At 45.3% G+C, this 13,001-nt stretch overlaps 1 protein-coding gene across 1 annotated transcript in view; it reads left to right on the forward strand.

Annotated features, from left to right (window-relative positions):
- The window catches only part of WWP2 (WW domain containing E3 ubiquitin protein ligase 2), a 164,943-nt gene that overhangs the window by 80,308 nt on the left and 71,634 nt on the right, over positions 1-13,001 (forward strand). The window contains exon 6 of the mRNA XM_006156931.3: positions 10,544-10,671. Within this exon, the coding sequence (XP_006156993.1) occupies positions 10,544-10,671 (128 nt within the window). The remainder of the gene's footprint in view (positions 1-10,543; positions 10,672-13,001) is intronic.

Raw genomic sequence — 13,001 nt, forward strand, 5'->3', positions numbered from 1 at the left:
CTACATGGGAATCTAGTGACACAGCCATTACACCAACAGCTGGTCTGAAGCTGCTAAATTATTGAACTTGTCTGCTCTCAGTTTCCTCATCTATAAAATAAGAGACAACATGATGTTCAAAGAGTAAAGAGCAACTGAGAGTGTGTTTGCCAGAGAGAGACAGACAGAGAGGAACAGGGAGAGAGGGAAAGCACTACCCTCCCCCAACAAAACGTGGTCATGCCGCAATCCCTTCTCCTCTATTTCTCCCTCTGGTCTGGATTTTGGGCACACACAGTACATGGCATATTTTTCAAGCTTCCAGAGCTGGGATTTGAACACTATGTTTAGCCATGTGGAATCTGGCTCCCTTAGCCACTTGACATGGTGCCAGCCCTCAACAAATATTTCTTGAACACCACCTGTGAGGCCAGGCACTTGCTAGGTGTCTAGTGTGCAAAGGACATAAAAGAGAAATGGTTCCTACCTCCATGGAACATATTGGACAAAGAGAATGAGCAAATAAAGACATAAACCAATATATAATTACAAACGGAAGCACCATAAAGGGAACAGGATGCTGGTGAGAGGGAAAAGAAACTTACGATAGCCTGGAAGATAAGGGACATTTAGACCACTACTTGGCTTCAGAGCCAGCCAGGGAGAGGCCAGGGAAGAGTATGCTAGCAAGTGGATTAGCAGAGGCTGTGAACGTCCCTCAGTAGGAGTTTAGGGAGATGTCCACTGAGCATACTCTTTTTGGAGCTTGTCTCACTTTTGCTGCATTCCCACCTTTGTGATTTGTCATGCCTGAATACTTGGAAATAATATTCTGTCCTGTAGCTGTCAGCAGCTTCAAGGTCCTATGGAATGCTTTTAGGTCTGGAGCTGTGGCCCAGGGAGGCTGTCCAGGTTCCATCAACACATGCTACCAGGGAGAAGGTGAAGACACTTTGCTGGTCCACCTATGAAAGTCAGAGCTCTGAATTGCCTTCAGGGCCAGCCCTGTGCAGACTCTTCCTATACGTTAGTGGATTTCATGGTCCGTGATGCTCATCTCCTAAACTGGGGACATCTTGTGCCCTTCGAATTCAGGTCCAGATGATATCAGGCCATAGGACAAATCATGTACTGCTGTCTCTGTTCAGGGAACCTCAAGTCACTGACTGCTATATGAGTTTCAGCTCTCCTACCTTTAGGAGGAGGTTTGAGTGTTCTTCCCCCTCCCGCCCATTAAGCCCCAGCATTCATGGAATTAGATCAGATGAGTCACAATTTATTGTACATTCTCTCAAGATGAATTTTTCAGTCTAATAAATAAAATGGCCACTGTCGAGAGGATGGCTCTGTATTCCAAGTTGAGCAGAAGTAAATCATTTGTCTTTGTGTAATTTAGAATGGACTTGGCAGCAGTTTTAGTTTTACCTTCTCTGTCATTTGTGAGTCCGGCAACCAAGAGGTAGGGTGTGGAGTGGAGCCATAAATTACCCTTAGAGACTAGATCAGTCCCATTTTAACTCTAATTGTGCCTTTCCCGTTTTTACGTCTTTGTTTTTACCCCTTCCCCACTTTTTTTTTTTTTCTTCTAACCCACATTTGAGTGGGAAGGAAGAATTGAGAAGGGTATAGGTAGGAGTAGGTTTTTGCTTATTGATGCCTTTGAGTGGTGGAGACTTTTTGTTTTCCCATTACTGCTTCTTGTTTTTTTTTTTTTTTTTTTTTTTCCATGCTTCTATTTTAAGTGCCTGTTTCTTGCTGGTTCTGTCTTACTGGAAACTGGCCCAGTACCACTCAGTTTTTTTTTTTTTTCTTTCCATGCTGCTATTAAAAGACAATGACCAGTTAAGAGTGTGGGGAGGAGGGACAAGTTGAAAACAGGAGCCCTCTTGGCTCTAGTAAATCCCAGGCAAGTATCGATTCCCCGGATTGGAATGTGAGACAAGTTTAAATTTATTGGGCAATTTTAGCAAACCTGCTGTACTTAAAATGGAGGAAAACCAATGATCAGTTGTTGTACCCTGAAACTTGTCTTCTGGTGAACTTCAATACCAGCAGGCCTGACTCTGAAGTCTACGAACTTCCCTTTCACAGTCTGGGCCTCTTTTACCAAGATAGAAAAGTATGTTTGGTTCCTGGTATTCAGCCAGCCATGAATTTTTGACATTCGTGAGAGATTTTAAAGAACCTCCACATTCAGTAGTATAGAAACGCTTGTAGGGTCCTGCATTTTGTCTAAATCACAATTCTAACAAGGTTGTTGTGTTTTGCTTTTTTTGTTTGTTTGTTTTGTTTTGTTTTTAGCATATTCACAAAACAATAAGTTACCTGCCTTTTAAAAGTTTTGCCCACTTTTATTTTTTCTCATTTTTAAGAATTTTGTCAGAGAGCATGTGTGCTTGCCATAGAAAGACAGAGAGAGGAGAGGGAGAAAGCACCTCCCCGGTAGGATTCGATCATACCAGTTCTTTCTCTGACATTTTTCTGTCCTGTTAGGATTTGGGGCAGTCATGCACATGTGCCTGGAGTGTTTAAGCCACCAGACTGGCAGTGGGGCACATGGGCTCAGGCTTCCTTAGCCACTAGGCCACAGAGCCAGCTCCTGTTTTTTCTTATTTGATAAAATAGAGATATAGTTTAAGAATTTTATTAGTTTGCAGGGTCAGCAGGTGGTGTGGTGGTTGAGGGCGCTGGACTCCCACATTCTCAACTGCAGTTCAAATCCTGGACCTGGCATCTTCTTTCTCACTTTCTCTCTCTCCTTCTCTCCCTTGCTCCCTCGCTTCCTCTCTCCCTTTCTCCCTCTCCCTCCCTCTCTAGTCAAATTAAAGTAAATAATAAAGTTAAAATAATTATGAAAAAAAAGTTAGTTTGCTATAGGGTGTGTATACTTGCCTGAGAGAAAGAGAGAGACAGAGAGAAAAAGTGAGAAATCCTTCCCCAGGGAAGATGGCCATACCATAAAATCTTCTTCCCTTGGGATTTTGGGCATGCCCATGTGCCAGTTGTGCTTTTCAAGTCACCGAGTCCAAGACTCAAACCAGGTAGTCCGCCATATGCCACACTACCTGCTGACCCTAATGAAATGTTTTTGTAGTAGTTAAAACACGCAAGTAATTTTTTTAAATTAAGAAGTGTATTTAGGTATAATTTACAAATAGTAGAATTCACACTTTGTAGATTATAGTTCTGTAAATTTTGGTAAAAGCTTATAGTTGGGGAACCAGCAGTTAGCGTAATGGCTATGTCGCTGGACTCCCATGTAATTGACCGCAGTTCGCGTCCCGGACCCAGTGGCTTAAAACTCACGCCGGGTATGTGTGTGTGCATGCCCAAGATCCCGAGAGGAGAATGGAGGAGAAGGGATTGCGGTGTGGCCACCCCCCCCAGGGGGAGATTTCTCGCTCTCTGTCTCTGTCTCTCTCTCTCTCTGTCTGTCTGGCGAGCGCACGCACCCTATGGCAAAAACCTCTCCAAAAAAACAAAAAAAGCTTACAGTTGGGTAGCCACCATCATAATCAGGATAGGGAGTTTCATTGCCTCAGAAAGTTTCTTATACTCCGATGGAATCAGCCCCTCCTTCTGTCCCCAGCCACTGGCAAATGCTAACATATTCCTTCCCCTGAAAATTTCACCTCTTCCTGGATGTCATAAAAATGAAATGATGGAACCAGCAGATGGCATAATGGTTACGTCGCAGGACTCCCATGTAGGCAACTGCAGTTCAAGTCCTGGACTCAGCAGCTTAAAGCTCACGCTGGGCACATGTGCGTGCATGCCCAAAATCATGAGAGGAGAATAAAAGAGAGGAGATTGTGTTATGGCCATCCCCCCGGGGGGGAGTGTTTCTAGCTTTCTGTCTCCCTGTCTCTCTGGTGAGCACATGTGCCCTATAGCAAAAACCTCTCTAACAACAGAAAAAATGAAATGATGTACTATGTAGCCTTTGAGTCTTACTTTGCATTTGTGGCTCATTTGTGTTGTACGTATCAGTACTTTTGTCTTTTTATTTGCTGAATAATATTCCACAGTATGGATGAACTAGTTTGTCCATTTATTCACCAGATGAAGAGCTTTGGGTTGTTTAGTTTTTGGTAATTATGAATAAAGTCACTGTGAGCATTTGCATACAGGAGTTTGTGTAAACATATGTTTCATTTTTCATGGGTAAATGCATAGGGGTAGAATTTTTGGTTTGTATGCGAAGTGTGTGTTTAACTTTGTAAGAAATGTCTAACCTGTCTTCCAAAGTGACTGTCCTGGTACATTTCCTCCAGCAATGTATACATTTTGCTTCCTTATCGGCACCTGTTACTGTCAGTTTTTTAAAAAGTTTGTCCGTTCTAATAGGTATGCAGTAGTATCTCATTGTAACTTTAATTTGCATTTTCTAATTCCCTAAGGACAAATGATGTTGAACATCGCCCCCCCTTTTTAAAAAGATTTCCAGAGGATGTGTATGCTCTCTGAAAAGAAAAGAGAAAGAGGGGAGAAAGCACTTCCCCGGGGGATGTCCACACCACATCCTTCCATCTCCATTTCTTCTTCCTTTCAGAATGTTAGACACGCACACACACATGCCCTGTGTTTCACAAGCTGCTGGTCTGGGACTCGAACTAGGCAGTTGACCATGTGGGATTTGGCTGCCTTAATCATCGAGCCAGCCCCATTTTTATTGCTGGGTTTTGAGCATTCTTTATATATTGTAGATTTATTTTTTATTGAGAGGTTTTTGCTATAGGGCGCGTGTGCCCACCAGCCAGACAGAGAGAGACAGTGAGACAGAAAGCAAGAAATCAGCCCCCAGGGGAGGGCCTTCTCCTCCATTCTCCCTTCGGGATCTTGGGCACGCATGCACACGTGCCAGCGTAAGTTTAAGCCACCGGGTCCAGGACTCGAACCGTGGTTGACTACATGGGAGTCCAGCGACATGGCCATTACGCTAACTGCTGGTCCCATATATTGTAGATTTAAGTTCATTATCGATATGTACTTTGCAGTCATTGGAATGTCTTTATTTTCTTAACAGTTTTTGGGAGACAGTTTTCAATTTCAATGAAGCTAAGTAAAAGCTTTTAAATAAATGTTTCACCCTTGGGTTATCTGGTGGTGTGATGGTTAAGGCACTAAAGAAATTTTTTTTTTTTTTTTTTAGTTTTGCCCTAGGGCATGTGCACATGAGAGAGAAATCACCACCTAGAGGGGATAGCCATGCCACAATCCCTTCTCTTCCATTCTTCTCTCTTGGGTGTGCACGAACTATATGGTCGGCCATGTGGGATCCAACTGCCTTAACCTCCAAGCCATCTGCTGGCCCCATACTTCCTCTTCTTAACCAAAGAAACAAGATTTTTGTTTTGTTTAATTACTCCACATAACCCATTTGCTCAATATCCACCGTGTCTGCAAGCTGTGCTGAGGTGACAATGCTTAGTAGTTAGCTAGGCTCACTCACTAGCCATGTGGCTCCCACAAATCAGCATTGCATAGTCTGGTGTAAACTTGTGTCTGAGCAAAATTACACATCAATGTGCTTCTGCTAAAGTGTAAACCCCCTGAGGTCAGGGATTCTAATTTGTGCCAGCCCTAAAACAGGACCTTGTACTCAGACAATAACAGTTGAGCACAGTCCATTGGCCTTCATGAAGGGCGAGGCGGATGTCTGAGACATCCAAGGCTCTGGCTGTCAGGGTGCAGCTGAGGCCAGTGCTGCAAATATCAGAATTTAAATGGCAAGGGGCAGCCAAGAGCCCTCTCCTGAGACCTCATCTGCTTCGAACCTGCCCTGAGAAGCACGGAGAATCCCAGAGCCTTGGCATTGATTGGCTTTCCTTAGGCAGACCTAAGTTCCTGAGGGGAGGGACTTAGGTGAGGACACACCAGCATTCTGAAAATGGCATGCCATAAAGAGAGCTGAATTTCTGTAACTAGGTGACTTGAAACCAATTGTGGAGTTTGGCCTGACTGGTGTGGCCCTTCAGCTCTCTTCTGACTGTCCCCCAAATGGTGGGAGAGAACAAGCCAAAGTTGAAGTCACTGGTGGAGCTGAAGCCAGGCCGGCTGTGGTGGAGCATGGCACATCTCCATCCCATCACCCCGCATTTGTCCTGGTGCTATTTTGGCTTATGGTGTGTGGTTTCAGCACTTGGGCCAACTTTTAATCACGACACAATCCCATCTTTTAAGAGTGAATCCTCGAAGAGAGGAAAGTGTTGATGAGAAGATGTTCCCCAAATGTTGAGGCCTTCTTTCTTCTTTTTCTTCTGAATGTTTTGTTTTAAAAGTTAACACAAGAGTAAACTCCATATTTAGGGCAGCAGGAGAATCTGGGGAAAGGGTATGTGTGTGTGTGTGGTGTGGTGTTGGGAGGAGGAGGCGGCAGCGGGGGTGGCGGCTGGCCATGGGCAAGGAGGCAGCAATTCACGCAAAGTGGTCCCAGCTGCCCCTGGTTTACGGGCTAATCCCGGCCCTGCTCCAGCCTGTCATTCAGGGTAAGCTGCTATCATTAGTGGTTAAACATTTCTGAAAGTATTCTCTCTCAACTCTGACCGCATGCCCTTTTGGGGAAGGGAGGGAGGAGCCAGGAGAGTAATGGGCCTCACCCTGTTGTCATGCCCAGCTGCTCTGCAGAGGGACATGCGGCCCTGGGGACTGGAAGTAATCAGGGACTCTCAGGGCCTGTGCGGCTGACAGAATTGATGTTGATGTTGTCTCTTCTGTGCTCCTGAAGGGATATAGCCCTCTCCTGGGGGCTGCACGTCCCAAACCAGAGAGGCTTTTTTGTCCTCGTAAGGGGATTCTTGGCTGAAATAAACCTTCTATTAACCAATTTTCTCTCCCTGGAGCCCTGTGCCCTCAACACGTATGCACACATGTACACATGGTTGCCAGTTTGCTAAGGGCCGCCTTTCCCTTTGGAACTCTGTGCGCGTTCTGCTTTCGATGAGTTGTGGTAAAATGCTTAATACTAGCATTTCTTCCCATGAAGTGGGGACTTTGAAATATTTTTCTTTGACTGAGGTGTGGTTGACAGCTTTTGATTTTTTAGTTTTGCCCTAGGGCATGTGCACATGAGAGAGAAATCACCACCTAGAGGGGATAGCCATGCCACAATCCCTTCTCTTCCATTCTTCTCTCTTGGGTGTGCACGAACTATATGGTCGGCCATGTGGGATCCAACTGCCTTAACCTCCAAGCCATCTGCTGGCCCCATACTTCCTCTTCTTAACCAAAGAAACAAGATTTTTGTTTTGTTTAATTACTCCACATAACCCATTTGCTCAATATACACCGTGTCTGCAAGCTGTGCTGAGGTGACAATGCTTAGTAGTTAGCTAGGCTCACTCACTAGCCATGTGGCTCCCACAAATCAGCATTGCATAGTCTGGTGTAAACTTGTGTCTGAGCAAAATTACACATCAATGTGCTTCTGCTAAAGTGTAAACCCCCTGAGGTCAGGGATTCTAATTTGTGCCAGCCCTAAAACAGGACCTTGTACTCAGACAATAACAGTTGAGCACAGTCCATTGGCCTTCATGAAGGGCGAGGCGGATGTCTGAGACATCCAAGGCTCTGGCTGTCAGGGTGCAGCTGAGGCCAGTGCTGCAAATATCAGAATTTAAATGGCAAGGGGCAGCCAAGAGCCCTCTCCTGAGACCTCATCTGCTTCGAACCTGCCCTGAGAAGCACGGAGAATCCCAGAGCCTTGGCATTGATTGGCTTTCCTTAGGCAGACCTAAGTTCCTGAGGGGAGGGACTTAGGTGAGGACACACCAGCATTCTGAAAATGGCATGCCATAAAGAGAGCTGAATTTCTGTAACTAGGTGACTTGAAACCAATTGTGGAGTTTGGCCTGACTGGTGTGGCCCTTCAGCTCTCTTCTGACTGTCCCCCAAATGGTGGGAGAGAACAAGCCAAAGTTGAAGTCACTGGTGGAGCTGAAGCCAGGCCGGCTGTGGTGGAGCATGGCACATCTCCATCCCATCACCCCGCATTTGTCCTGGTGCTATTTTGGCTTATGGTGTGTGGTTTCAGCACTTGGGCCAACTTTTAATCACGACACAATCCCATCTTTTAAGAGTGAATCCTCGAAGAGAGGAAAGTGTTGATGAGAAGATGTTCCCCAAATGTTGAGGCCTTCTTTCTTCTTTTTCTTCTGAATGTTTTGTTTTAAAAGTTAACACAAGAGTAAACTCCATATTTAGGGCAGCAGGAGAATCTGGGGAAAGGGTATGTGTGTGTGTGTGGTGTGGTGTTGGGAGGAGGAGGCGGCAGCGGGGGTGGCGGCTGGCCATGGGCAAGGAGGCAGCAATTCACGCAAAGTGGTCCCAGCTGCCCCTGGTTTACGGGCTAATCCCGGCCCTGCTCCAGCCTGTCATTCAGGGTAAGCTGCTATCATTAGTGGTTAAACATTTCTGAAAGTATTCTCTCTCAACTCTGACCGCATGCCCTTTTGGGGAAGGGAGGGAGGAGCCAGGAGAGTAATGGGCCTCACCCTGTTGTCATGCCCAGCTGCTCTGCAGAGGGACATGCGGCCCTGGGGACTGGAAGTAATCAGGGACTCTCAGGGCCTGTGCGGCTGACAGAATTGATGTTGATGTTGTCTCTTCTGTGCTCCTGAAGGGATATAGCCCTCTCCTGGGGGCTGCACGTCCCAAACCAGAGAGGCTTTTTTGTCCTCGTAAGGGGATTCTTGGCTGAAATAAACCTTCTATTAACCAATTTTCTCTCCCTGGAGCCCTGTGCCCTCAACACGTATGCACACATGTACACATGGTTGCCAGTTTGCTAAGGGCCGCCTTTCCCTTTGGAACTCTGTGCGCGTTCTGCTTTCGATGAGTTGTGGTAAAATGCTTAATACTAGCATTTCTTCCCATGAAGTGGGGACTTTGAAATATTTTTCTTTGACTGAGGTGTGGTTGACAGCTTTTGATTTATGAAATTAGCTCAGGGAAAAATAAGATGGAAAAAGAGAGTCCAAATTGAATCTTTATTTCCATAGTTGAGCCATACCCCCGCTCCATTTTTAACTGCCACGCAGTCTTTGGATATGAAGGACTGCGGAATTTCATAGGTTTCTTTCTTTCCCTTTCTTTCTTTCTTTCTTTCTTTCTTTCTTTCTTGTTTTTGTTGGGTCAAAAAAAATTTTTTTTTTCTTTTTAAACATTTTGTGTTTTCTCCCGTTACTCAAGAGTATATACAGGCTCAATGAAGGGAACTAGAAGAATCTAGACGAGCACACAGGGTGAAGCTGAAATGTCTGTATTTCCAGCATCTTTGGATAACCACTGCTAAACATTTGGGTTTCTGTCCGTCTTGTCAGAAAAATCTGTTTCTTGGGCTAGAGGAGGTCACTGGGTGGGGGGCGGGGTGTTTCATAGTTCCCTAGGAACCTCCTTTGGATTGTGCTGTAAGTTTGTCCCAACACACTGGACCAGACGCCTGACACCAGCAGGGCTGTTCTGGTGGGTGTGCATATTCCCAGGGCACGCTTTCTGTTCTGTATCTTCATCTCACCACAGGCCAAGTGACTGGTAAAAGAATAGTCCATGCGGAATTTAGCTTACATCCAGGGATCCCTGTCCTCCAACCCGAGAGCATGGGCTGACCAGATGGTGGTGCAGGGTTAAAACATCACACACTGCAGTGCTGACCCACAAGGAAGTTTCCTGGTTTAAGCCTGGAGACCTCTCTGAGTATGTTGGGCACGCGCGTGCCCATGATAGGGCTGGCTGAAGGCCGGGTGTGGATCATGACAGTCAGGACTGTGTTGGGTGTTCTCTTACTCTCTTTCTCACTCTCTCCGTCTCTCTCTCTCTGTGTCTTTCTTGCTTATGAGATAAATTAATACATTTCAAATGAACAAAGATCATGGGCTCTTGAGGTCAAACTCCTTGGATTTGAATTGTTTTTGTTTGTTTACTTTCTATAGAACTTCTCTGTTTTATTACCTGTAAAATGGGTATTATCTGATGTCAGGTAGACTTTTCTGCTGCTAGATCTTATCCTTTTCTTTATGATTTACACCCAGTGTGATTTAGACCCATTGCTCCCCATTGTTTCTCACTTACTTGGACTGTTGGCTAACTTTTTCGAGATATAACATGTTGACTGAAGTTGTCTAATGCTTTGTATTAATCAACTTTTAGTTCCTTGGGAGTCATTCTAGTCACAGAGAAAATGGATTTGGTTAAGTTTTGGGCTCTTTTTGCCTAATGGGAGAACTATTTCCTGTCTAGTGATTCTTGTTTATTTCTAACATTTGAGCCCAATAAAAATAATGCAATGGTCACAGGATATTTTGCCAGTTTTTTCAGAAGTGGGGGCAATTCACCTCAGATTTGTTTACTTCAAGTGGAAAAGTTTACACAAAGTTGCCTTCTGGGCTTTTCCCAAGAAGGAAGCTTCCCTGGGTCTCTCTGCTTAGAGCAGCGTCTGTTGAGTCAAAAACTAGAGGGGTTATTAAAGGTTTCCAATAAATAGCAAGAGAGGGAGTTTGATGATTTGGGTAGGATATCCTTGTTCTCAGTGACTTAAATCTGTCTGCTCTGTACTTTGAACCCCCAGGACGCACAGACATCCAGGTGGTTCAGCCAGAACACCCACAGCAACTGGAGAGCACAGCCCTGGTTCTAGGAACCGGCATCGGCAGCCCATCAAGAACGCAAGCCACAGTGGCTTGGCCAATGGCACAGGTGAGTGATAGCACAGCACACCTGCCTGGACCACAGCAGTGGGCCCTCACCTGGCCTAACCTGGAGTTGGGACTCTGCCTACCGACTCAAAACGAAGGGTGGGTGAGAGAAGCCTCCAGAACTATGGTGGATTTGAATCTGTCATTCTTTCCAGTGACCCATTTTCTTTTATCTTTGGCTTATTCTGGGTAGCCAGAGTCTGTCTCCATATTACCATGCTCTTCTAAAATATTCCTTTGCACAACAATAAAAAGAGCTGTTTTTCTATTCATTGCTTATTACAATTGGATTTTATTTATGGAGGATATGTTATTTGTATAAGACAAGTTTTATTTCCCTAATTTAAGGAATTAATCAGAAATAGGGAGCAGAGGACTATGCATTGTTGCTAAGGAGTGACTTGGGCAAGATGGCAGGACAAGTGAATGGACTGGGATGCTGACCAGGGCTAAAGGCAGATCCCACTGAGGACTGTGCTGTGGACGGTCCCAACTGAGGGGAGACAGTCCTGTCCATATCCATGTGGAATTTCTCTGCCTTGGGCTCTGCTTCCCTTTAAGTGGAAAGAGAAGGACTTAATTTCAAACAGATTATTTTTTGGTCCTGTTTTTCTTATCAGGAGAGTGTCAGAAAGGAAAAATGAAGGGGAAAATTAATTTTTTTGAACTTCTTGGAGATTATTAAATCTGTAATGACTTCCTGTCATTTGGTAATTTGTCTTTTTTTTAAAAGAATTATTTATTATTATTTTAAAAATTTGGCATATGTGCATGCAAGAGAGAGTGACAAAGCAAGCTGCCAGGTTCGGGATTTGAACCACAGTCTGCCACATGGGAGTTCATTGCCTTAACCACCATGCTGCCTGCTGGCCTGCTGATTTGTTCTTTATTTTTGGAGAGTTTTTTGCTGTAGGGTATGCGCACTTGTCAGACATCAGGATTTGGGCCACACATGCACACGTGCTCTACGTGAGTTTTAAGCCACCAGGTCCAGGACTCGAACCGTGGTTGACTATGTGGGAGTCTAGCAATATAACCACTATGCCATCTGTAATTTGTTTTAATTTGGGGAAGTTGGGAAGGGACATAGATGTTTGTTTTGATAGGCAGTGGGTAAGGGAATACAGGTGTTTATGTTGATTAGTGACATTGAAATAATGTTTCATATGCTTGTGATAGCAGAGCTATGACATGAAGGACATTTGTCTCCATATGAGCATTGTCATTGCATTGCCACTAACCTGTGTGTGACAAATGTATTGAATAGAAGAAATCTGTTTGGGTTAATGATGCTAACTTACTGTTCTGTGGCCGCACTGGGTAGAGACTTCCGAGTCCCTGATGGTAGCTTATGGTGCCTGGTTACCTTGTTGACTGCAATGGACTGCAGGGTGGAGTGCTGTGTTCAGCAAGGGTTATGATGAGCATGGTGGCCTGACTTCCTCCCTGGAATTTGGGACCTCCCCAAAGGAACTGAGTTAACCAGCTTGCCCTGAGTTTTGGAGAGGTTTTTTTTTTTTCTATAGTGCGTGTGCATTCGCCAGAAAGACAGAGAGAGACAGAGAGATAGAAAGCGAGAAATCACCCCTTAGGAGGTGATCTCCTCCATTCTCCTCTCAGGATCTTGGGCACGCATGCACACGTGCCTGGCGTGAGTTTAAGCCACCGGTTCTGGCACTTGAACTGCTGTCGACTACGTGGGAGTCCAGTGACATAGCCATTACGATAACTGCTGGTCCCGAGTTTTGGGAATCAGAATGTGCTGCAGGTGAGGCATCCTAGTGGCTGTTGTCTCAACTCACCTGGTGCTCCTGTGCCAACTACCATGTCTGAGTGCTAGAACATACAGCAGTAGCATGGCCTCGCCTTCTCATCGGTGAAGGAGAGAGTGAGGTGGGGGCCGTGGACTGTGTTGTAGGGACCCATAGGCAGCTGTGTGAGCACCAGTCGGTATGCTTTTCTTTGCAATATCAGTCACTCGTGGAGGTAGGCCAGTGTTTACGAAGGGGAAGGAACACTGGCTTTTGGAACTAGTTGTTTCCCAGATACAGCGGCTGAGACACCAACCACTTGATTCTTCCAGACGCTATGTTATCATAAGAGTGGTTTCCCTCAACCATCTCTGCTCTTCTTGTAAAAACTAATGGTAAGTTGACTTTCTATGGTGATGGTCTTTAAGTCACTCTTTGTGGACATTTAAATGGGTCTGTGTGGGGCCAGCAGGTGGTGTGATGGTTAAGGCAACTGGTTTCCCACATCGCCAACCACTCCTTTTTTTTTTGGAGAGGTTTTTGCTACAGGGCACGTGTGCTCACCAGGAAGACAGAGAGA

Source organism: Tupaia chinensis, unplaced genomic scaffold (assembly GCF_000334495.1).
Source record: "Tupaia chinensis unplaced genomic scaffold, TupChi_1.0 Scaffold000523_1, whole genome shotgun sequence".
Taxonomy (NCBI): domain Eukaryota; kingdom Metazoa; phylum Chordata; class Mammalia; order Scandentia; family Tupaiidae; genus Tupaia; species Tupaia belangeri.